Genomic DNA, 25,049 nt, shown 5'->3' on the forward strand with positions numbered 1-25,049 from the left:
AAGGAGTAGATCCTCAAATCCCAGAATCCCTGAGGCTGGAAAAGCCCTCCCAGCCCATGGAGTCCCAGCTGTGCCCATCCCCACCCTGTCCCCAGCTCTGAGTGCCACCCCCAGGTGCCACCTGCAGGGATGGGCACTGCAACCCTCCCTGGGCACTTCCTGAGCCCCCTTTCCATGGGGAAATTCCTGCTGTGCCCACCCTGAGCTGCCCTGGCCCAGCCTGAGGCCGTTCCCTCTGCTCCTGTCCCTGTGCCCTGGAGCAGAGCCCGACCCCCCCCGGCTGTGCCCTCCTGGCAGGAGCTGTGCAGAGCCACAAGGGCCCCTGAGCCTCCTTTGCTCCAGGCTGAGCCCCTGCCCAGCTCCCTCAGGGATTCTGCAGCCCCTGCCCGGCTCCTCAGGGATTCTGCAGCCCCTGCCCGGCTCCTCAGGGATTCTGCAGCCCCTGCCCGGCTCCTCAGGGATTCTGCAGCCCCTGCCCGGCTCCCTCAGGGATTCTGCAGCCCCTGCCCGGTTCCCTCAGGGATTCTGCAGCCCCTGCCCGGTTCCCTCAGGGATTCTGCAGCCCCTGCCCGGCTCCCTCAGGGATTCTGCAGCCCCTGCCCAGCTCCCTCAGGGATTCTGCAGCCCCTGCCCGGCTCCTCAGGGATTCTGCAGCCCCTGCCCAGCTCCCTCAGGGATTCTGCAGCCCCTTCCCGGCTCCCTCAGGGATTCTCCAGGCCCTGCCCGGCTCCCTCAGGGATTCTGCAGCCCCTGCCCAGCTCCTCAGGGATTCTGCAGCCCCTGCCCGGCTCCTCAGGGATTCTGCAGCCCCTTCCCGGCTCTTCAGGGATTCTGCAGCCCCTGCCCAGCTCCCTCAGGGATTCTCCAGCCCCTGCCCAGCTCCCTCAGGGATTCTGCAGCCCCTGCCCAGCTCCCTCAGGGATTCTGCAGCCCCTGCCCGGCTCCCTCAGGGATTCTGCAGCCCCTGCCCAGCTCCTCAGGGATTCTGCAGCCCCTGCCCAGCCCCCTCAGGGATTCTGCAGCCCCTGCCCGGCTCCCTCAGGGATTCTGCAGCCCCTGCCCGGCTCCCTCAGGGATTCTGCAGCCCTTTCCCAGCTCCCTCAGGAGTTCTTCAGCCCCTTCCCAGCTCCATTCCCTGCCCTGGCCGTGCTCCAGCACCTCCATGCCCTTCTTGTCCTAAGGGGCCAGAGCTGGGCACAGCACAGAGGGAATTGTACTTGTATATAGATAACTAGATATGTAGCCAATACCTTAGACACATCTGGAAAATTAGGATTACTGCACCATGACTTTTCCTTTGCATGAGATTTCATGGAGTCATGAAATATCCTGAGTTGAAAGGGACTTGTTGAAACTCAACCCAGTAACAACAAAATAGGTTTTTTGGGGGGACCCTCTAATTGTTAAGAGACAAGATTCTTGATTTTTGATTCTTTAGTACATTTATTTATTTATCGTTTGGAAACAAATTCCCTAATTATTTTTAAATATATATATATTACAATTATAAAAAATCAGTGTTTTATTCTCTCCGAGGATGTTGAAATATTGAACAACTCAACAAAACATAGCATTGCTTTGTAATGCTTCTAACTGAATCTTCTGCCATAAGATTTCCAGCTTCAAAAATGAGGAGCTGGAGGACTCAATCCCTTTTGTAGGTCCTTGGAAGGATAAGAGGGACAATGTGCTTCCCTTCCCCTTGGAAGTGACACCAGGGTTCGTGGCTTTTGGGCTGGTTCCTGGTGGGATTTGCAGGTACTAACTCGGTGCACACACTTGTTGCCATAATCTGATGATTCCAGGAATATCTGGCACTATCCTGTCCACTTTCCCTCCCCTTGGGGCTCCATTTCTTACACAGTTTAATTAATTATAAAATCTCTTGGCAGCGCCCAGTTTGATGAGATGCCCTGAATAACTCCGTGTTCCCACCATGATCGGGAACTTTTAAACCAAATTAACACCACACTTAATGTCATTCTACTTCTGTACTGTGTGTAATTAGAAGCAGTGAATTGTTTGGGTGGGAAAACACCTCAGAGATCATCAAATGTTATTCTTTGCTTTGTGCCATTGATATCACACGATATCAGTATCCTGATTGATGTATATGTGCTTTATTATGGTATCTATGCTTTGAGTGCCACGTGGCCGCTGTGCCTGCAGCCCATTTAAGTTTCCTGTATAAGTAATAGCTGGAGAAAGATGCAGGATGTGTTTACTTGTTTTTGGAGAGGTTCTGGAGGAAACAATACAGCAGAATTCCTGTTTGAGCAGCCTGCTGGGGTCTGCTGTTCAAGTACCAGCTCCAGTCCAAGCTTGGCGTGAGCAGCAGATGGAGTTGAAAACTGCACTTGTTGAGTGTGGAGCGCAGGAGCTGTAACCCACCTGCCCCTTCCAGGGGAGTTGCAATGGGTTTATTGCAATTGCAGTGCCCTTCCAGTAAAACCAAGCAGTCAGGGCCAGCCCTGAGTGCTGGGAATTGCTCGTTGCTCCCGTCTGCCAAAGCAGCGACTGAAGGCGCAGCCAAAGAGCCAGAGGCAACCACTGCTTGGAAAGGCACTTCCCAGCTTGGCATTTCGGGGGCTTCTGGGTGCCATCCAAAGAGGATTAGTAGGATAATGCGATGGGACAACAGGAACTTGCTTTTGTTGTCTTTGATTGTTTAATAAAGAATTACGTGTTTGCTCTCCTCGAAGACTTTTGAAATGCCGTGGAAAGCAAATGTTGCTTCATGTGAGCACGTATCCCCCTGGTTTTTGGGGGCTTGTGTGAAGTGGGCCTTTGGATAAGAAAAGAGGAGCACTGATTTTGAGTGTTTATGCCAGTGTATATTTGTATATGTTCAGAATATGCAGTTTGATTCTGTACCTTCACATTTTTATGGGATTAGTTCTTCAGAAGGTAAAGAAATTGCATCACCCCAAACTAACCCTGGATTTGCTTCCAGTCTGTCTGACATTTCCTTTCCAAACCTCCCCGCGCCAGGAAATGAGGAGGTTTTGTTTTCATACCCTCTGAAGTTACAGGTTTGGCTTAACCAGGGTTAGATTTACTCAGAGAAGCAGTGAGACACCAGGAGAGCACTGCAGGGTTTCAGTGCAGCTCTTGTTTGAGAGGCTCAGCTGGGGAGGTGTTTATTGTTCCTGTAGCCAGGAGAGAATTCCATGGACCTGGATCTCCAGTGCTTTTTGCTGGAAAGCTGAAAGTTTGTTTTGGATGCTGCAGGAAGGAGAAGTACACCCAGCAGAGACTGGGATTGCGGAGGGGGAAGAGGTGCCTTGTGTCCAGGTCAGGGTTGTTCAGTCCACAGGCACCTGCTGCAGGATATAAATGACTTGTATTTTAGAACATTAAAGGTAATTTTAAAAGTTGTTGGGTTTTTTTAGCAGGTTGTATTGACAGAATTACATCAGATTAGGTACCGAGAGGATTGTTTTGTTTCAAGACTTTATTCTTGGGTTTAGGTAACATCTTCTTTTCCTCAAAAATTAGTTTTTGCCTTAATTTAAAACCTGTGAGGCACTTGGCTTTCTTTGGACTGACAGTTTTCCATATTTTTGGAGGATGCTGTGAGTGAAGTGTGAGTGGAGTGATACTGGAATTGGGCATTACCTGGTTCACAAACTATTTTTCCATTAAATAATGAGGGGTGTTGGTCAGAGCTCCCTGTGGGTTGCAGAGGGCAGCAGCCATCCCTTGTGTTTTGGACAAGGAGCTTCCCGGCTTTCAGGACAACTTTCTCACATTTTCAACTGTCTAGATTAAGGTGTCAAACCCTCAAGGGTGTATTTGGACCAGAACATCCTTATCACAGAATTCCAGAATGGTTGGGGTTGGAAAAAGACCTTAAAACTCATGGAATTCCACCCCTGCCATGGCAGGGACACCTTCCCCTGTCCCAGGCTGCTCCAACCTTGATATCCAACCTGACTTTGACCACTGCCAGGGATCGTGGGGCACCCACAGTTTCATATTTCTTTGGAGTTCACACCATTCTATTTAGTTGGAAATCTTAGGGCTCTTTTTTTTTCAAGAGGAGGAAGCGGCTTTTAGAAAAATTTGTATTTTAGCTTGAAAGAATTCAGACATTTCATAATAAGCAAAAAGACTGAGAATTAAATGTTTCTCATTTTCTCTAACTTCTATTCTAGTATAGCAAAGTGATACTAATATTCTAATATATTAAACTTTCACTATATTTCACTTCAACTTTCAATGTATTTCACTTTTATTGTGAAAATCCCAACAAACTCTTTCCTTCTTGCTTCCCTGCTGTAAAATTATTGTAGTACATAAACTCTTTGTTCTCTTGGAACAGTAGCTTTTGTAAGGTGAAAATATAGATGATTAATCAAGATATTAACAGGAGTAGATTTTTAGATTGTTCTGATTGCATGGATCCTGTCTTCTATTCACAGCCCTTAAATCTTTCTTTGCCTTGAAACACTAAAAAATGGCTTTTTCCTATAAAACAAGGCCCATGAGGTTGGAAAATCACCCTCCACCCTGCACTATATGTGTAGAAATAGATTACTTTTACTATTAATATCTTTTCCCATATTCTTTACATACAATGGATTGTTTCCTTTCAAATAAACAGGCAGAACCCAGTAAAACAAATACAGGAAGTTTTAAACTATTAAGGAGATGTGGAGAGAAGTGTAATTCAGTGAAATCCTTGGATGGGTGGCCCACTGGCATGGGCAGCCTCACTGGTGGCAGAGGCTTTTTGATACTAAACCATTTTGCAAACATTGCTTTATGATGGATTTTTGCTTTGCCTGATGGGATTTGATAAGGATTTTGTTAGGAGAAGGATGCAAACTTACTGCATCAGGAGAGGGTGACTGAAATGAAGAAGCAAATTGCCAAACTCTGATGTATTCCCCTTAAATTTAAATCCAATATTTGAAGCTTTGATTGAATTTTAATTCAAAACTTGAGTCAATAGCAAGCAGGTTTGAGATACTCAAAAGAAGGACTCTCTAAGAGTTCAGGCCTGGTGTTTTTTTCCTGTAATTAGGAGGAAGGAGCAGCTTCCCTGGCATTTATTGATCATCCTCCTCAAACTCAGCAAATGTCTGGGTGTTTGTTTATTGGTGAGTCCCTGATATTCTAGGGCGGGTGTTTGTGAATTGTAGCTCATTTGTTGATGCAAATGTCAGGACTTCAATGGAATTTTTAGGATAAATTTGTAGAGAATGGGAAGTGATGGAGGTTTTAGGATAAATTTGTGGAGAATGGGAAGTAAATGAACATGGTGGTGCTTGGTCACACCTCTGCTGGGGTGGGTATCAACACCTCCAAGGGAATCACCTGCAGGTAGTGATTCTATTGCATTAATTCATGCAGAAGTTCAGATTTTGTGGGTTAGAATTCCTCTGATTGGTGCAATCTGGGGTGCTCTGACAGTGATTTTGAGTGTTTGGGGGCAGTGTGTGGTTCCCTCCTAGCCCAGCATGGGAGAAAGGTCGGGTGGGAAACCTCCTGAGGCACCTGGGTGGGTTCTTCAGCTCCACAGAAGTGTGAAGAACTAAACAGCATTTCCAAATGTGCAGCAGTGGCTTGGCTAGAAATGGTGGAAACGGGACCATGTTGTGGTCTGAGGGAAATGGGGGGAAGAATTGCAATGCAATTTCCTGCTGTTGGTTGCATTTCCATCACACGTAGCTCAATTAACACTTGGTTAATCTGAAAATGATCAAGAGACCCCTTTCTTGGAGGAACTGGGGCATCTCCCTGATTAATGCAGGTTTGAAAAAATCCAATTGCAGGATGTGTGAGGCCACACATTCGATTTGCCAGCTGAATATGTTATTTTTGCCTCGATTCTCAGAAATATTTGAGGGGAAAAGAAAAAAATTCGTGAGGGCTTCCATGCTGTAGCCTAATGGAAATCCCCTGTTAAATCAGATGCAGAGGGGATTATTGTTAATATTTTGATATTGGTGTGGTGGGTTTATATTGTAAAAGCAGAGTGAAGGAAATGGAAAAACCTGTGGAGGGGAGATCCATCAGAGATAGGGCTCTGATGGGAAGGATTCAGTTCTCCATAATCCTGAAAGGAAAATCAGGGCTTGCTCTCTGGACTTTTCTGGAAAACACAAATTGTTTCCTGGGACAACATGGAGCATGGAAATGATTTGCTGCAGATTTAATTTTTTTTTTAAGCCTTGTTGATTCTCAAAGATTTCTCTGCCTTTTCTATTTCTCTGTTCATCATTATGGATATGAATTGAATTCTAAGATGTCAGGCCAATGTCCAGAGGAGTTTTGGGGGGTGTTAGGAACAACAGAACATGGAAATATTTGAATTATTTACTGTAGTATGAAAGCTGCTTAATGCAAATTTAAATAAAATTGAAATCTTCCAGTTTGCTGTATTTAGCAGTCTGGTGAGGTAAACTTACAAATGTTGCTCCTACGGTTTGATTTGTTTTGGAAAACTCCAGAGGTTGGCAGGAGAGGTTTCCTGTCTAAAAATCATATTTTTTTCCTACCTAAGATCAAAAATATGAGGTATTTTGTTACAGAATTATAGATATTGCAGTGGAAGGGCAGAATGAAGGTGGAGACAATGCAGGAGCTGATCAGAATTCTTCCAATTTTTCATAAATCATGGAATGGTTTGGGTTGGAAAGGGACTTCAAATCCCACCCAGTGCCACCCCTGCCATGGCAGGGACACCTTCCCCTGTCCCAGGTACTCCCAGCCCCAGTGTCCAGCCTGGCCTTGCGCATTCCAGGGATCCAGGAGAAGTGTCCAGCGAGCACCAGCACCACTAAACCCCTGAGGTGCCACATCCTCGTTGTTTTGGAGCACTTCAGGGATGGTGACTCCACCACTTCCCCTGTCAGCCTGTTCCAGTGCCTCACAACCCTTTCTGGGAGGAAACTTCTCCTCCTGTCCAGCCTAAATAACAAAATTAGTGTCTGGACAGAGGAGTGTGCGTTGTACATCTGTCAGTGACCTTCATCCTGGAGCATCCCAACCCAATTGCATATGGATGTGGATTGATGTCCTGCAGCCTCGTTCTTTTACAGAAATAAACCTTCTGAATATTGCTGCCTGATGAATATGATAAACAAGGCTGCAAATAGGGCTTGCAGTCACTCAGGGCTTCATCCATAAAGCTTAGTTCAACTTGGAGAGAGCTCAGAGGGTTATTGATAGTTCTCTGCTGCTCCCTGCGTCCTGGTTTTGTTCTGATGGAAATGTCCTGGAGCACATGGTGTGAGGTTCAGTGCATCTGGTTCAGGGCTGTCACACCAATAAACATGAAGAATGTGTGCTGGCTTGCCACATATGTAAATTTTACTGCTTGTTTGCTGACTTCTGCAATGAGATGCTGCTCCAAAGAAGTTCTCCCGTGTCCTCCAGGAGGGGAAGGAACATGGAAAAAGTTGGTTGGAAAGGAGTTTGTTTGTGATGCCACCAAACATTTGATTATTCAGCAACTGGGGTTGCAGTCCAAGTAAATAAACCACAGGGAACCTGCAGTTCCTGGACTTCTCCAAGCTGAGTGGGCTCTGGTTGCTGCATGTCTGTAATGGAGGAATTGTGTAAGAGCTTCCCAAAATTCAGGGCTTTAGGTTTACTTTTGCTCTAGTTATGCAAAGCTGTCAGCTTGATGGTTTTTCTGCTCTCTCTCACACTGGTTTACATTACTCACAGATGTGACTTCATTCCACAGCACTTAATAATGGGGTTTGAAAAGATTCTCTTATTTGGAAAACAACTAATTATTGTACAGCTGTGAGCAGTGGGCAGCTGTAAGTCACCCTGCTGGACCTTCCTGGCTCCTGCTGCACCCCTGCTCTGTCATTCCTGGAATCCCAGAATGGGTTGGGTTGGAAGGGATCTTAAATCTCATTTCATCCCATCTCCTGCCATGGCCAGGGACACCTTCCACTGCACCAGGTTGCTTCAAGCCCCATCCAGCCTTGAACACAGGGAAGTAAATAAAATAAATCCAAGAAATTTGTTCTCTCAGTGTTGTCTCAGGAAAGCTCACGAAGTTCAACAGGTCAAGTGCAGGGTGCTGCACCTGGAGGGACAGGACGCAGGGAATGGCTTCCTAGAGGGCAGGGGTGGACGGGATTTTGGGAAGGAATTGTTCCCTGGGAGGGTGGGCAGGCCCTGGATCCCTGGCAGTGCCCAAGGCCAGTTTGGACATTGGGGCTGGGAGCACCTGGGACAGTGGGAGATGTAGAAATAAGTGATTGTTAAGTTTCCTTCCATCCCAAACAGTTGTAGGAGCCTGTTATTCTGTGTTTGCTGGTGGAGTTACTTTGTGCTGCCTCACAGTTTCTAATTTTTTTCACTTTTTTCCCAGTTTCACATGAGCCGAGCTCTTTGGAGCACAGGACTTTGTGTGGTGTGGACCAAAGGTTTGGTGTCTGGGTGGCTGCAGAGGACACTGGTGATGTTCTGTCCTGTCCTGCTGCAGTGATGGCACAAACCAAACTGGGAATACAACTCACACTTCCAGACTGGGGGGTTTTTTTAGCCAAGATGAATTTGACAAGTCTGTTATTGTTGGTCTTGTCCAATATTGAGAAATACTTGGCAGCTGTTTCCAGCTACATCCTATCAGTAATCGTAAAAGCAGACTGGTAACAATGGGAATAAAAATATGCTTCTTTTCCTAAGGAATGATTGATTTTTTCATGTGTTTTCTTTTCCAGCAGACATATTCTATTTGTGTTCCAGCTGTTATTTGCATAACACTGCTGCTCTAAACCACTGCATCTACTTTGTTGTCACAACAGTCCTGTTTTAAATAAGTGTCACTACACATTGGATTTTAGCTGATAAACCAGCCATGAAACTGCTGCTATTTCATGTTTTTATGAAGATCACTATGCTGCTAGTTAATGGTTTTTTTGAGACTTTGATTTAGGTGCTGACTTGTGAAGATAGATCATTTTAAGTTGGAATTTTGAAAGTGAATGCCGTAGTTGAGGAAACTTGAAATTCACTGCTGTCTTCCTTTCTTCAAATTGCTTTTGAAAACTGCTCGAATCCGTTCCTTGGTGCAAATCCCTGCAGTTAACGAGGGTTTTATTCCCTTGAACAGGTGAATTCCAAGCAGGGAGGATCTCCATGCAAGGAGAAGCAGGTGGTTCTGCTCAGCCCCCTGGGCAGGATCGAGATCTCGGGCTGTGAGAAGGGCGTACATGAAATAAAACTTCCCAAAACGAGCCTGCTGCCAAGGGGGTGAGTTCATGTCCTATTGATCCTGGCCTTGTGCTTGTGCCGGGGGAAGGAGATTGCCCAGAGCATCTGAGAGCGCTCTTGTTTGTGCTAATCCTACTGGGAGGAGCCTCTTGTGCCCTCAAGGACTCCAAAATACATCAATTCCTCTGCTGCCTCAAAAATATTGTCAAACATTTTAAACTCCCAAGTGTTTTTAAGGTAAGTTTTGAAAGAATCTCCTGCCTGCCCTAATTTTTGGCACACATGTAAGTGTCGCTGAGGGTAAAATCTCCTGCACACCTCACAAATCTTGCAGACCTACATCTTTTTTTATAATTTTATAATTTTATTTTTTATATTTTTATATTTTTATATTCTATATTTATATTATTTTTATATTATGTTATTTTTATATTATTTCTATATTTCTATATTATTTGTATTTTTATATTTTTATAATTTTATATTTTTTATATTTTTATATTTCTATATTATTTTTATATTATTTTTATAATTTTATATTATTTTTATATTTATATTTTATATTATTTTTATATTTTTATTTTTTAATTTTAATTCTTTAAATTTTATTTTAATATCTTGTTATTTTTATTAGTTTTAAGATTTTTAGTTTTAGTTTTATATTTTTATAACTTTATAATTTTATAATTTTATATTTTTATCTTATCTATTTTTCTATTTTCTATTTATATCTTTATATTTTATGTTTCTATATCTTATATTTTATATAATTTTTGTATTTTTATTTTTAATATTTTTTATTTTTATATTTTATTTTTCTGTTTTCATTTTTTGATATTTTTTAATATATAGATCTATGCTCCAGCAGGTAGAAGCAGGATTGACTGATTGTTTTAATTACTGTGTAGTACTGGTGAGAGCTTTAGTTGCTTTCCCAGAGCTGCAGTGTCTGCTGGAGCTTGGAACAGGTCCCACGTGGCAGTGGAGGTGATGTTTCAAATCCAGGCCTGGCTGAGGAGCCATCAGTGCCTTTTCCTGTTTGTTGTAGGTTGTGTTCAGTCTGCTGGAGTCCATCTGTCCTGCTCAGATATTTGATTTTTTTTTCCCTTATTTGTGAGGAAATGTTCAGTGACATTTTTCAAAGGAATGTTGAATTCATTCAGAATTAGATGCTAAATTTCTATGCCGAATTTCTTTGGCAAAATCAAGACTTTTTAGACTTTCTCAGACTTCTCTAAGACTTATCTTTCAACTGAGTTTGGTAATTAAATTCCACTTTTCCACAGTCTGCTACATCAGTGCTGCCACTGACAAGACTCAAACAGGTTTGGCTTCTTTTCTCAACATTGTCTTTTTTTCATCCTGTGTTTGCCTCTGAAGTTCTCCATGGATTTTCAGGATGCTTGTTTTCCTATTTTATTCTCCTTGTAACTGAAATGGGTGTGAAATTAATCAGGACTATGGGGCATAATGTGTGTTCTGGTTGAAATATGATTTTACCTCCCATACAAAAACTCTGAAGCCTCTGGATTTCACAGTTTTGCCAACTCCAGGGATATGGAAATAACTGCTGCACTTCCTTCAGATTCTGCTTTAAGTGCTGGATTTCTGCTGATGAGGAATGGAAATGAATGGGTATTTAGGATAGAGTTGGAACTTGGCTTTGCTGCAGAGCAAAACCTGCCTGGAGAACAGCCCAGGGGATGTGGATCTGCACCTTGTGAAGGGTAAATGTCAGTGAGGGAGTGGAATAAGAGTAGGAAAAAGATTTGGGGGCTCTCAGAGCTGTTTGTAGGGATGGGTGCTGCTCTTTTACCAGAACATCTGGTAAAAAATCTGGTTTTGTTATACCAGGACATCTGGTTTGCTGTAATGTGTTCATGTTCTCTGGTTGAAGGTTCTCATGATCTTCAGCAGAAGTTGGACAGTTTAGATCCTTTTCCTAAATTTTAATTTTCACCCGTTCTAGATCCCCACTTCTCTCAGTGGTGAGCTGACTTCACTTCATCTTGAGGCATTAGTGGCATCCTGGTAACTCTCAGCCTCACAGGCTGCATGATTTATGTGCCAAAATTGTTACATTAGAGGGTCTATCACTCAGGAATTACTCTGAAGCTAAAGGCAAGAAGAGTGTTTTTATGATTACTTTAAGAATTTAAATCTGAAGAAGAAAGGTGGGACTTCCTTTTGTCTTTAGCACTGATAAAGTTCTAAAAATTTTAAAGCCATCTGTAAATGTTTGTGCTGAAGTATAACATTTAATCTCTTCTACTCATCGCTAGTGAATAGTTGTTAAATCTGGCCTCATTATTTTCGACAGAATAAAATAAAAACAAAGCAGTGCCTGGTGTTTCTCCTAACTGGCTAATAAACGCCATGGCAAGAACATTGGGTGGGAAAAAAAAACATAAGAAACATAAAAATTGATTTTAATGGACCCCTGTCAGAGAGAACCATAATGAGCACAAGTCTGGTAATAAATATTGGTATTCTGCTCCACGGTGCTTGGGACTTCTCATGTGGAATTGCATGCAACAATCAATAGAGATTTTAGGGTTTTTTAACAACAAAAATAAGTAAACCTTTGAAATATATAAATACTTAAGACTTGCAATCTGTCAGACAAACCTGGTAGTTGTAGAAAAATCTGATAAGAGCCCCTGGTTAATGGCATAATCGCTTTGTGGAGATCTCGCTCTGTTTTACAGCTTGTAAAATGCTGTGCAATTAATCACCTGAGATTACAACCTCCTCGCTGATGGCTCTCCTTAAAACTTAAGAACACAGACTATAATGGAGCCTAAAAGGAGAAGCAACAAAGTAAAACCCAGTTTCAGTGTGCTTGAAAGAAATTGATCTATTAATGAGATGAAACTAATTGTAATAACCTGAGGTTATTCTGCTCCTCGGGAAGCTGCAGGGTTTAAAACTCCAGACACGTCACACAGGGATGGTTTCTCTTGGAGAGGAGGCATCTTTATCCAGGCTTCTGAAATCCATGGTGTGCATCCATTCCTAGAACTGGATGGGCTTGGAGCAGCTGGGAGAGTGGGAGGTGCCAGGTAGGGGTGGCACTGGGTGGGCTTTGGGTGGGCTTTGAGGGACCCAAACCAGTCTGGGATTCTGTGATAAGGATGTCCTGATCCAAACAGGTCCCTGAAGGTTTGGCATCTTAATCTGGACAATTGTATCTATTTCTAAGAACTTCAGTTTCACAATTCATTTTTGAAAAAAGCCTTAAGTGTGTATAAGCTGTGTATATGTATTTTTTATATATATATATATATATATATATATATATATATATATATATATATATATATATATATATATAAAATGTAAGTTATATAATTTCTATTATATTATTTATTATTACATGATTTATTATATATATAATTATATATTACAATATAATGGTATATAATATGTACATTTCGTGCTATATCATCCGTTGTACTTTTTCTTTCAATTCATGCCAATCTAATGATGAGTTTGGATCAATATTCCTCCAACATCCCAACCTGAAATACTGCACATGTTTAACACTTCTTGCTCATGTCCAAGAGAAAAACTCCCTTTCTTTTACTGGTACCTAACTTCAAAGTGTCTTCAGCAGCTTTGGAGTTTCAAAATTAGTGTTTTTTGTTGTACTGTTGCCAGTTGTGGTGTTCCCACACTGGGATGACTCTGCTTTGAGAGATCTTGACTCATTCCAGAGGTGCAGGAGTAAATTATCCCCTTGGTGAGCAGGTAACACAAACCATGGCTTTCCCTCTAATGAATATTTACAGCACAAAATACTTTGGAAGTGTGAGCTGTGGACTTGGCATTGGGATGGCAGCAGGGAGCAGTTTGTCCCCATGTTGCAAAAATCCAGATTCTCTCAGGAATTCCCTTTTCCTCAGGAAAACCACCCTGGTTTTGCCAGCTCCCTGCCTGGTCAGGATGAGGCAGGGATTGTCTGGGCTGCACATGTGCTGGGCAGGGAAGCACTGGGGGAGCTGGAGGATTTCAGTAAAAGGGCTGTAGTAGAACCTGTTCTGAGGAAAACTAAACAGCTTTCACTGTGTGCTTGGAAAATCCTGCTGGGCACATGGGGGGATGACCACCATCATCCTGCTGCTGGGTGTGTGTGACAGGAAAGTTAAATTTGCCATCTGGGAGGTGGGCACAGATGCCAGGTGATGCCCATAGCCCTGGTGTGGAATGTTATTTATTCACCTGGGATTTGAGGATGCCACCATGAGTGAAGTCTTGGCTGGAGAGCTCAGCTGAGCAGCTGTGATCTGTCACTGCCATCCTGGGTGGGACATCCCAAGATGGGGATGATTTGGGGACAGCCCCTCCTGCTCTCTGGGGCTGCTGGGGTGTGGGGCCAGCTCGAGCTTGCCAGAGGAGCCTGAGGAATTGTGTGTTTGTTGGTGTGAACCTGAATTTGGGAGTCTGCAGAGAAGGTGTTGGTGCTTCCTGCATGTTTGGGCAGCCTGACAAATGGTCAAAGCCTGCATTTTCCTGCTGCTCTTGGAATACACCCAGGCTTCCTTTTGGGCTCTTTCAGGATCAGTGGGATCTGATCTGCCCTCTGTGTTCCCTGCAGGTCATTTTCAGTTTTCCTTAGTGTTTCATTTCCCTCCATCTTACTGAGGGAGATCAGAGGAGGGGGAGCAAGGAGCCAGCTTGGCCCTTCCCATATTATTAATCTGCCTCAACCTTTGAGGGTGAATCTGCAGTTCAAGAAGTTCACCGGGGTTTCAGTCTCTCTCTGTCAGTGTAACATGATCAGAAACTCTCCAGAATCTCAGTTTAAGCAGGTTTCCAGCTATTAGAGATGGAAGGAAAATCTCAGGTGTGTGCAAAGGCAGAGGATGCAGTGGGGCAGGGAGTCTGATAAGAGCCTAGAACAATAACTTGGAGAGGTGTGAACCACTCTGTTCATCTCTGAGGTATTTAATCATAGCCAGTGATGATGGTTTAAATGTCAACTTTGCTAACTGTTTCATTCCTCATGCTGTAAAATTTACTGGGAGTGATATCTCACTTTGATGCCACAAGTGGGAGGCATTTGGGAGAGTGCCACTCCTATTTTTCCACTGAGCATCAGCCAAGGCTAAGAAACTTAGTGGAGCTCAGGGGCACAGTAAAAACCCACTGAAGGAGGTAAGGATGTGACTTCTCTGCTGCTTGGAGTGGATTCCTGGTTTGCCATGAACATCTGAGGTGACTTCTGTGAGTAGAGGATTATTGGCACTGTGGCTTGGAAGAGGCTCCACTCTTCCTCATTCAAGTTCTTCCTTGAATACTGTGTAACAACAGCAATTTTCTATTTAAAATGGTGCAGGATAAACCCTGAATGAGCCAGAGAACATCCCAACCCAATAATTTCTTTCTTGGGGTAAAGAAATTAATGGGTTGGGATGAGCTCTAAATGGAGAGAGGGAACGGGGAAAGGAATGGGGCTGGGGAATGGAATGGAGCCCCAGGAGAGGCTGAGGGAGCTGGGAGGGGGCTGGAAGATGCCTGAGGAGCTGGGAAGGGGCTGGAGAATCCCTGAGGGAGCCGGGCAGGGGCTGCAGAATCCCTGAGGGAGCCGGGCAGGGGCTGCAGAATCCCTGAGGGAGCTGGGCAGGGGCTGCAGAATCCCTGAGGAGCTGGGCAGGGGCTGCAGAATCCCTGAGGGAGCCGGGCAGGGGCTGCAGAATCCCTGAGGGAGCTGGGCAGGGGCTCAGCCTGCAGCAAAGGAGGCTCAGGGGCCCTTGTGGCTCTGCACAGCTCCTGCCAGGAGGGCACAGCCGGGGGGGCCGGGCTCTGCTCCAGGGCACAGGGACAGGAGCAGAGGGAACGGCCCCAGGCTGGGCCAGGGCAGGCTCAGGTTGAAGTTAGGAAAAAGCTTCTCATGGAGAGGGTTGTAAAGCTTTGGAATAGCCCAGGGAGATGTTGGGAGTCCCCATTCCTGGGTGGGTCCAAGCTTGAGGACATGGTTGGTGCTGCTGGTTGATGGTTGGATTTGCTGATCTTTGAGGAATTCTCCAACCTTAACAATTCCACTGTTCTGTGTTGAAACACCAGTGCCTGTGGACAAATCCAGCAACAACTCCTGCCTGTTCTTTACTTCTGAAGTGCCCAAAATCTTCAAGGTGCTGCTTTGGCTCAGAGAGCACCTGGTTCCTCTGGGTGATGCTTGTACAAATCCAGGATTTTGGCCTTTTAACCCCTCCCAGTGCTGACAGCATTGGTTTTCACACTGATGAGCCAAGGGACAGCCTGTTTGTGGTGCCTGTGTGGAGCAGTCACCAGAAGAGGATCACTCTTTCATAAATGTTCCTCTTTCAAAGAAAACCTTTCATTTCCAAATATCTTTTAACTTGTGGCACAAAGCTCTCACAAATCTCATTGAATTTTCTGCCACTGGTTTTGGAAACAAAACATGCAGATGCCTGGGTAATAGGGAGATGATGCTTGTTACTTCAAATTACTTCAAAATAACAGGAAAGTGTATTTTAAAAAAATAGGAAAGAAAGGAAAAAAGAAATATTGCCTTCTCTGGTAGAAGTCTCTCCAAATATCCAGGCATCAATCTTTATTTCAGCAGATTCAATGGATGTGGCAGGAAGAGTTATTATATAGCATAGTCCTCCTTTTATTAAAAATAAACTGGGCTAGGGTTTTTCATAGTTTCTTGTGGAGATGCTACAGATTGTTTATGCTGCATCAAGCTAAGAAAACTTTTTATTGGAAGTGGTGTTTCCAAAACATAAACAAAACAACTTTCTGTGTGTTTTTAGAGTTCAGCCTGACACGTAGCACAGCTCAAAGATGTGGTTTCACATGGTTTCAGCAATGGTTTGTGGGCAAAGTTTTATGGTCAGGTCTGGCTGGTAAATTTAATTCTGCATGATTAGCAAAACCCACGTTCCTCTCTCACTGAAGCTGAAGTGAATCTTGAGCAACTCCACTGTAATCAATACTAGACTTTAGCTGTGTTATTTTCCCTGACAGCATGGCTGCATTTCTATTATCTGTCAAAGGCAGCATTGCAGGATTCAAATAGGAGTGGGTTTTGCAAGGCTTCAGCTGTGGTTTTCTCTGAAATCTTGGCAGAGAAGCCTTTGAGGGCTCTGTGCAAAAAAAGAAAAATAAAAGCGTAGATTTTTCGGTTGGTGAGAAGCTGGACATGAGCTGGCCATGTTCACTCAGAGCCCAGAGTGCCCTGGGCAGCAGGAAAGGGGAATTGTGCCCCTGTGCCCAGGTGAGCCCCACCTGCAGAGCCCAGCCCAGGAGGGACCTGGAGCTGCTGGGGAATCCAGAGGAGGCACCAAATGCTCAGAGGATGGAGCAGCTCTGCTGGGACACCTGGGGGGCTCACCTGGACAGGAGCAGCTCCAGGGAGAGCTCAGAGCCCCTGCCAGGGCCTGAAGGGGCTCCAGGAGAGCTGCAGAGGGACTGGGGACAAGGATGGAGGGACAGGACCCAGGGAATGGCTGCCAGTGCCAGAGGGCAGGGCTGGATGGGAGATTGGGAATTGGGAATTGTTCCCTGGCAGGGTGGGCAGCCCTGGCACAGGTGCCCAGAGCAGCTGGGGCTGCCCCTGCATCCCTGGCAGTGCCCAAGGCCAGGCTGGACCCTGGGGCTGGGAGCACCTGGGACAGTGGGAGGTGTCCCTGCCATGTCCCTACCATCACTGGATGGGCTTTGAGGTCCTTTCCCACCCAAACCATCCTGGGATTGCACAAGCCCCTGCAGTGCTGCTTCCCCTCAAGCCTTGCATGTTGTTCCCATCACACATTTGGTAGTCAGGGCTCTCCAGGCTGCTCTTCCAGAGCCCTGTCAGTAAAACTCTTGTGTGCTTCAGTTCTGTACCTTCAGAAGAGCTGCAGGAGGGGTTTCTGTTACCCACATCCAGCTGTGTCTGTGCTCACACCCTTCTCTTCCATCCCAAAACACCTCTGTGGCTTTAAATTTTTCCCAGCATTATCTGCATATCGAAATTTTTTTTTTTTTGAAGTGAGGGAGGAAACCCAAGATGAAGAGTTGCAACATTCAAAACACCCACTAATTCTGGGACATAATAGAAACATAATCCCTGTCATTATGCAGCCCATTTTCCCATCCTTATAGCAAGGATTTGCAATGGAAAAATGCTCCACTGCATTAATCTACCTCTGGCAGGGGAAGTGGAAAGGTTCCACTCCTGGCCTGAATTACTGCTGGCATTGGTGGAGACACATCAGGTACTGTTCCTGTGGCACAGCACAGGGCAGGGAGTCAGGAAAGGATTTGTTTTCTGGGAAATTTCTCGAGGAGATGAAGCTGCATAGACAAATTCTCCCTCTCCTCTTTGGTGGAATCATTTTTCAGCACTATTAGAGCTCTGCATCTTCCACACCAGAAAGAGAGAGTCATATTTGTGGTATTTTCAAGTGGGTGTCTGCACAAGTTATATTATCTAATACAGTTTGTTCTTATTTTTGCTGGTTTAAAGTATCAGCACTGTAAAATGTGATCACTGGGCTGTTCTAGCATGTCTTGGTTTAGGAGCCAACCCTGAGGGTTACAAACACAGACCAGCTGAGCAGCAAAGCTTGGTGTTCTGCACCCTGAAACTGGGCTTGTGCTGTTCAGACAGAGCACTGTCCATGTTAATGTGCAAGGGTTGGAAACATCAGGTCAGTGCCATGGGTCACTGCCCAGCAGAAATCCCAGAATGGTTGGGTTGGAAAGGACCCCAAATCCCACCCAGTGCCACCCCTGCCATGGCAGGGACACCTCCCACTGTCCCAGGGGCTCCCAGCCCCAGTGCCCAGCCTGGCCTTGGGCACTGCCAGGGATGCAGGGGCAGCCCCAGCTGCTCTGGGCACCTGTGCCAGGGCTGCCCACCCTGCCAGGGAACAATTCCCAATTCCCAATCTCCCATCCAGCCCTGCCCTCTGGCACTGGGAGCCCTTCCCTGGCTCCTGTCCCTCCATCCTTGTCCCCAGTCCCTCTGCAGCTCTCCTGGAGCCCCCTCAGGCCCTGGCAGGGGCTCTGAGCTCTGCCTGGAGCTGCTCCTGTCCAGGTGAGCACCCCCAGGTGTCCCAGGCTGGCTCCAGAGGGGCTCCAGCCTCAGAGCATCTCTGTGACCTCCTCTGGATTTGCTGCAGCTGCTCCAGGTCCTCATGTTGAGGAGCCCAGAGCTGGACACAGTTCTCCAGGAATTGAAGGAGAATTCTCCAGGGCTCTCTCAAGGAGAGAGGGGGACAATCCCCCCGTGGGCTGTTGGTGACACTCCTTGTGATGTATCCTGGGATGCTGTTGGCTTTTTGTGATGTATCCCGGGATGCTGTTGGCTTTTTGCTGTTGGATGGCTGTTCCCAGCTCCAGCTGGAGCTGGCAGCAGCAGTTCCTGGTCCTCCCTGGCCACTTTGGCTCACACATTTCAGTGAAACCCAAAGGTCTCACCCTGCCAGTGCCTGTACTAATTACGGCTGTTCTTAAAATGCCTCCCGTAATTCCTTCTATAAAAAGAATTTAAGGCTTGGTAGGACAAAGCCCAGTAAATCACCCTGGAGCTCAGAGCTGGGAGGGAATGTGTGTCCTTAACCCCCAGGTGCTGCTGCAGTGGCTCATCTCTGCAGTGCCAGGGATTTTCAGGGAAATGGCAAATGCTCCTCAGCACCCCAAGCTGGGAGAGAAAGAGTTAAATTCTAAAACCTTACCCTGTAACTGTAAATGCCATTTTTCTTTCTTCACAAATGTAACCTTTTAACATTTATTTTTAGCTTTTACATTAATATATGTAAAAATATTAAAAGCTCTTGTATATTACATTAAAAACTTATGTCAGCTGCCCTGCTTTTTCCTATTTATTAAAACTTTTCAAGCAGTGAAAACATTTTACTTGTTAATGAGGGGAAGAAGGAAAATTAATGACATAGAGCTCGGATCTTCCAAGATGTCTCCTTTTAACCATGCAAAACCAGCTCTTTTCCCACACTATGTAGTTTAATTTCTGTGTTAGGGTTCAGTAAGCAAATGCAAATAGATTTAATGATTTGCATCAGTAGATCACTTCTCAGTTTAATATCCTCTGATATTTTGGTCAAGGACTTTTTCTTTGGAAGGCTACTGCTGTTTTGTGGAGGAAAAATATTAATAATGGTGGCATTGTGAGGTTCAAGTAAAGCAGGGGAAATGTATAACTTATTCAAAAGCAGCATCTCCCATTATCTCCTCACTAAGATCATGCAGTGGAAAAAGTTATCAGGGAAAAGACACTTAAGAAATAATTGCGAATTGCAGATCATATTAAACATTTAGTGCTGCTTTCCATCCCACATCTCATTTTCCATCAGAGTGTTCAGAGGCTGATCAGATTGGCAGTGGTGAGAGGCGCCTCTCCCTGGGATGGGGAGTTGTCCTCTCCTCAGCAGGAATAAACAGGAGCTGTTCCACCAGTCCAGGCTGGGGATGGTTTCATTGGAGCCTGCAGCATTTGCCTTACTTAAATCAAACTTCCCAAAATTCCTTAAAATGCCTATTCATTAAATGAAAATAGTTCCAAGGATGGATCTGTTGTAGATCCACCCCACCAGCTCATCTTTGCTGGTTCACACTGATTCTGGGTAAGAAATAAATTCCTGTTGGCTTTTGAGAAATTTAAACCTGTTTAGTGCACATAAATTCTTTAAGTGATAAATACTCATTATTGCCTCCTTGCTTACTAAAATGGGCACTTGCTGGTGATAACAACTTTTTGATTGCTTCTCAGTTTCTGAATAACTGTTGTGGTAAGCTGAGCAAGTGAGGTTTGCAGCATTTCTCAGTTTGTTTGGTTAATTGTGACCTTTGAGAGGCTTATTGCTATAGGCTGCTGATACATGTAAATTGTCCCTTGCACTAATAGATTTCTAAATCGTGTTTTATTTTCCTGTTATTATCATCATAATGTAGATTGAGACATGAAGTCAGAATTGTCTGCAGGCTGTGGCAGAGGACTTTCCTTCTGCCAGCTCAGAGCAAGAAATAATGAGATTAAGTTAGAAACTTTGTCCTTTAGGTTCCCAGTCAGTTGTTTTCCTGTCATTTGTTTTTCCTGTGCTTTATTGATGCCCGTCCCCCTGGCTTTGTCATGCCACAGTTGGGTTTTGCTTGTGCTCAGGTGATGATGATGAACAGCCTCTCAGAGTATCCTGCTGCTGGCGATGCTCCATCAGTGTCACAGCCCGCCAGGGTGCAGGAGTTTATTGTTTCATAGGTGCTCCCGTGCAGCTGCTGCTTCCACATGTGCACACACTCACAGATTTCATCGTGGAGAGGCTGGGCAGAGCTGCCAGGGTGGCTCCTGTGGTCAGGAATGGTGTCCAGTGCTCCCTGGCAGAGTTTTAGCTGGGAAAACGCTGGCTGCTTTCTGCTCCGGGTGGAAAGCCTGTCCAGAATTTGAGGGAAAATGTTCAAAAAGATGAGGTTTTTTCCACATTCATGGACCCACACAAGTAAATGTCTTGATTTGTTTCCTGAATACCATACCTAAGCTGGTATGCTGCCTACCTTAGGAAAATGTAGAATCTACAGGTTGTCCATCCAAATAGTTTATCTGGGCAATAAACTGACATTCCAAGTCTTTTATTTTAGGCATTGAAATCACTGAAAGGCCTTGAAAGTTCCCTTGAAGACAGATGCTCTTTTAGGCATTCCTGCTCCAGTAGGAAATGTCTGGGTTGTTCCTAAGAGTGGGCTCAGGGTTTTGTCCCAGGTAGCTGCTGCCCAGGAGAACAAGTGGAAGAGTGGTGGTCCCTGGGTGAGAACATCAAAGCATTCCTGGTGCTGCCTAGGGGCACTCATGGCCAAGAGGCCTCTGCATTTATTGGTGTGTGAAGCATCATGGAAGATCACCAGGGTTTGGATGGTCACCAGGCACAGAGCTCCTGGGGTACAGAATGCTCTAGGATGCCATGGAATCACCATCCCTGAAAGTGTTCCAAAACCATGTGGATGTGGCACTTGAGGACATGGTTTAAAGGTGAACATGGTGCTGGTTGATGGTTGGACTTGATGGTCTTAAAGGTCTTTTCCAGCCTTAACAATTCTGTGGTTCTTTGATTTTATTAATATATGAAATACAACTGTGCTGACCAAAAACTTCCAGCTGGATAACTACACTAAATATCCTGGAGTGTAGATGGCTGGATAAGTGGACAAAGGAGGATGGAAAATATTTCCTGCTTTATTTTTTAAGCTCTTCAAGTTCAACGATCTGACTTGGGGGAGGAGTTGTGGAAAGTTTAAACACTGTATGAAACTTGGCCATAAATATAAATCAGCTCCTATTAAGGCAATTTCAGCTGTAATACCTCAATAATTTGCAAGCAGTCATTCTTCACGCTCCTGAATGTTCTTCACCTCTGAGAAGAGTTTGTTCTAATTTTAAATGGACACCTGAAGAATATAGAAAATGTCTCTCTGTTTGTACCTCTGGAATTCCAAAGTCCGCACTGACCTGATCATTGCACCATGGACTGCCTTAACTCTCTCCACCTCTACCTGAATTCTTTGAAACAGCCTCGTTTTCTATCATTTCTTCTGCTTATGCTAGCAGGGATGACAAACCAAGGTGGGTGCAGTTGCTTGTAGGGTTTTTATTGATTCCTTGAATATTTTGGGAGGTTTTTCTGCCTTTGCTGCTGTGGTTGTGTTAAAGCAGATCCCGTTTTCCTGTCGGTCATGGTCGGGATCACCTCTCAGCTCCTGTAGGTCAGAAGTTCTCTGCAGGCTGGGTAATATTGCTTGTGACTCTGAGCTTGTCCAGATGCTCCTCATTGATGCAGAAATCCTCTGGGCTTTGAGATTTATGTCCCACTGTGGAACAGAGGATATCCTCAGGGTTGGGATAGCGTGTCCCGCTTCCTGCCTGTTCTGGGAAATACGTCTTGGAATTCTTTCTCGTAGGACTTTCAGCAAAACAAAAGCAGACAGGAACAAGAAAAACCTTCCTGATAGGTGTGGTTGCCAGGGTGTGCAGGTAATTTGAAAATGAACAAGGAATCTGTTGTCTGAAGTGAGGATAAATCACAGTAAAAAGATGTGAAGTGGCCAAAAAGAAAACCCCCAGGTATAACGAAGCTGGAGGAAAACAAAAATACACATTCTTGATAACACTTTTTATTTGCTGATAGTTCACATCTGGGATGAGGCAGACTCAGCTTCCCTCTGATGTGGATCTAGAATATTGAATTCTTTTACAGGCTAAAAAATGGCCTGTACAGTAAAATTTCACACTTTGAAAGCGGTGTCACCCAAACAGTCACTTTTAGGGATTTTTATATACTTTTAGGGATTTTTAGTACTGAAGATTTGCTGCTTTTTTGTTGCTGTTTGATAATTTGTAAGTTGTACAGGAGTGGCAACAAAGGGCTGCTTTGGGTTGCCTTTAGCATCTGGATCACTAAAGGTATTGCTGAGTTATATTATTTACTTGTTGATATTTTTTCCAAAAGCTTGCTGCATGTTGTTAGTTTTCTGGAACTCTTGAAAAGAGCCATCAGAATGAGCACTTATTTAGTAATTTATTACATATTAGCATTGCAGAAAGATTGAAATAAATCCTATTGATTCCTCCACTTCTTTGCACTACCTTTTTGCTTTGTCTGCATTCACATTGTAACTTTGTCTTCACTCCATCCATTTCTTTCAGGTCTATCACTTGTTATCAAAATTCCATAGTAATTAGGATGATTTGTGACCAAGGGAGCTCTAACTCACATGACTGCAGGCTCTGGCAGAGTGGCCCTGGCAGAATTGGAAGGTCTGCTTTGTTTTGGGCTGCAGAAGACACATCTGTGAACATTAATTGGGAAATACCTTTTTATTCACCCAGCACTTCTAAATTGGGAGTCTTGTTAAGGAATGCCTTCCCATCTCGAGTGAACATGACTCATTATTTCAGAACATTTTTCCTGCTTTTCAGAGGTGATTCTTTCCTCTGGCAACTTCTGAATGTCCAACCATGATACAGCTGTGAAATGTTGTTTGTTGTGCAGGGAAAACACCCATCCTTCTCCTGGTGTGAAGGCATTTCTGGAGCCTGAAAGGAGAAGGAAATATTTTTTCTTTTGGAATAGGAGTAAAATTGATTCCAGAAAAAAGTTAATATTTTTGGAGAAGCTTATTTTTCAAGCCATAGATATTACTGTAATGCATGGCTGGAGACCTCCAGTCATGGAGCAGCTTTCAGGTCTCCAGTAATGGAACAGTTAAATTATGCCACACAAAGTTGACCTCACAAAAAGCCCTGAGCTCTAAGGGGAGGTTGAAATCCATCCAATGTCCTTTAGCTTTGTTCTGGAAAACCTCATTTAGGGTGAGGCCCTCTTTGGTTTGCAAGGGCTGAAGCAGCACAAACGCTGCTCTGTTTGCAAGATACAATATTTAGCCATAATGCAGATGCTTTCCCTCGTAATGGATGTGAATGGACCTCACATGAATGCCAATGAATGTGTAGAGAAAAATTAAGCTGCAATTTGGTGCTGTTATTGAATGTTTTACAACAGAATTGCTGCCAGTTGTGTGAGGTCTTAGGTGTTTGACATCAGCTCCAACGCTGCCGGAGTGTGGATTTGGATCTTCGTGTACCAAGAAAAAGTTTCCCATCTTTATTGTCTTAAAATACCTTCAAGGATAAGAAACTGCCTGGAGCTTGTGGCTTCAGAGTTTAGGAATGTTAATGTGTAATGATGAGGGGGAAGAGTTGATGGCAGGGTTTTAAAAAGGCATAAAAATATAGCCAGTTGTGTTAATGAGTGTCCTTGCTGAAGATTTAAGCTCATATGCTTTTTTAGTGTTTTTCTCTTGTAACTAAACACATTCCAGTGTGTTTTATTTGAGCTGCTTTTGTTCAGGCACGATAGAATCAGAATCCCAGGTTGATTTGTTGAGAGGGACCTTAAACCCCACCCAGTGCCAGCCCTGCCATGTCAGGGACACCTCCCACTGTCCCAGGTGCTCCAGCCCCAGTGTCCAGCCTGGCCCTGGGCACTGCCAGGGATCCAGGGCCTGCCCACCCTCCCAAGGAAGGATTTCTTCCCAATCTCCAATCCAAGCCCACCCTCTGTCAGTTCAGAACTGAGCTGTGCTTGGAAGCTCCAGGGTTTGTGCCGAGGAGCAGCGAGTGGTGCAGAAATGGCACAGGAGCCCTGGGAGATGGAGCAGCAGCAGCAGCAGCAGCAGCAGCAGCTCATCTCCCTGGGCAGGACAGGCGTGGTCCAGCCAGCACTGCTGGGGTACCTGCATCAGACCTGTGTGGAAGTTCCTTGGAGCAGTGTGAGCATCCCTGTCTGCCTCTGTCCCTGGAGCTGTGGCAGTAGTGACAGGCTGGAGGTGTCAGTGGTGAGCCTTCATCTCTTGTCTTCCTCAGGTGCTGGAGAGGACCACGAGGTGACTGTAGGGCGGCTGAAACAAATCCTAGGGAGAGGGGAGTGGTGGGACATTGCAGGGAAGGAGCAGTGACAGCAGTGATCTGTCTCTGTGAGCTGGAATCCAGCCCTGCCTCCTTTGGGCTGGGCTGGGAGGGTGGGCGGCAGGTGGTGGCAATCCTGGAGGAGAGGGGACACGGAGAGTCCTGTGCTGTCCTCTGCAGGGAGTGGCACCTCACCTGAGCACTGCCATGCGTGATGCTCGTGTGGCATTCATGCTGAGTTTGCTCACTCAGCAGTGATGTTTGGCGTTCTGGGGTGGCAGTAAGGAAGGGAGCAGTTAATGTGTGGCACCACAGGAGCAGCGAGGTGGGTGCAAAGCACCTCAAAAGAAATGGGGCCTTGGTTCACCTGGGACAGCTCTCTGGTGTAGTGGATGCAAAACTAGGATTATCTTCATCACTTTGTGCCTTCCCCAAA

The 25,049-nt window shown here is 45.0% G+C and overlaps 1 protein-coding gene across 2 annotated transcripts in view; it reads left to right on the forward strand.

The window, feature by feature from the left end:
* Window positions 1-25,049, forward strand: part of MGMT (O-6-methylguanine-DNA methyltransferase) — a 138,370-nt gene that overhangs the window by 11,167 nt on the left and 102,154 nt on the right. For both annotated transcript variants that reach the window (XM_066554794.1, XM_066554795.1), the window contains exon 3: window positions 9,086-9,225. In XM_066554794.1, the coding sequence (XP_066410891.1) occupies window positions 9,086-9,225 (140 nt within the window). The remainder of the gene's footprint in view (window positions 1-9,085; window positions 9,226-25,049) is intronic.

This window comes from Molothrus aeneus, chromosome 8 (genome assembly GCF_037042795.1).
Source record: "Molothrus aeneus isolate 106 chromosome 8, BPBGC_Maene_1.0, whole genome shotgun sequence".
NCBI classification, from domain to species: Eukaryota; Metazoa; Chordata; class Aves; order Passeriformes; family Icteridae; genus Molothrus; species Molothrus aeneus.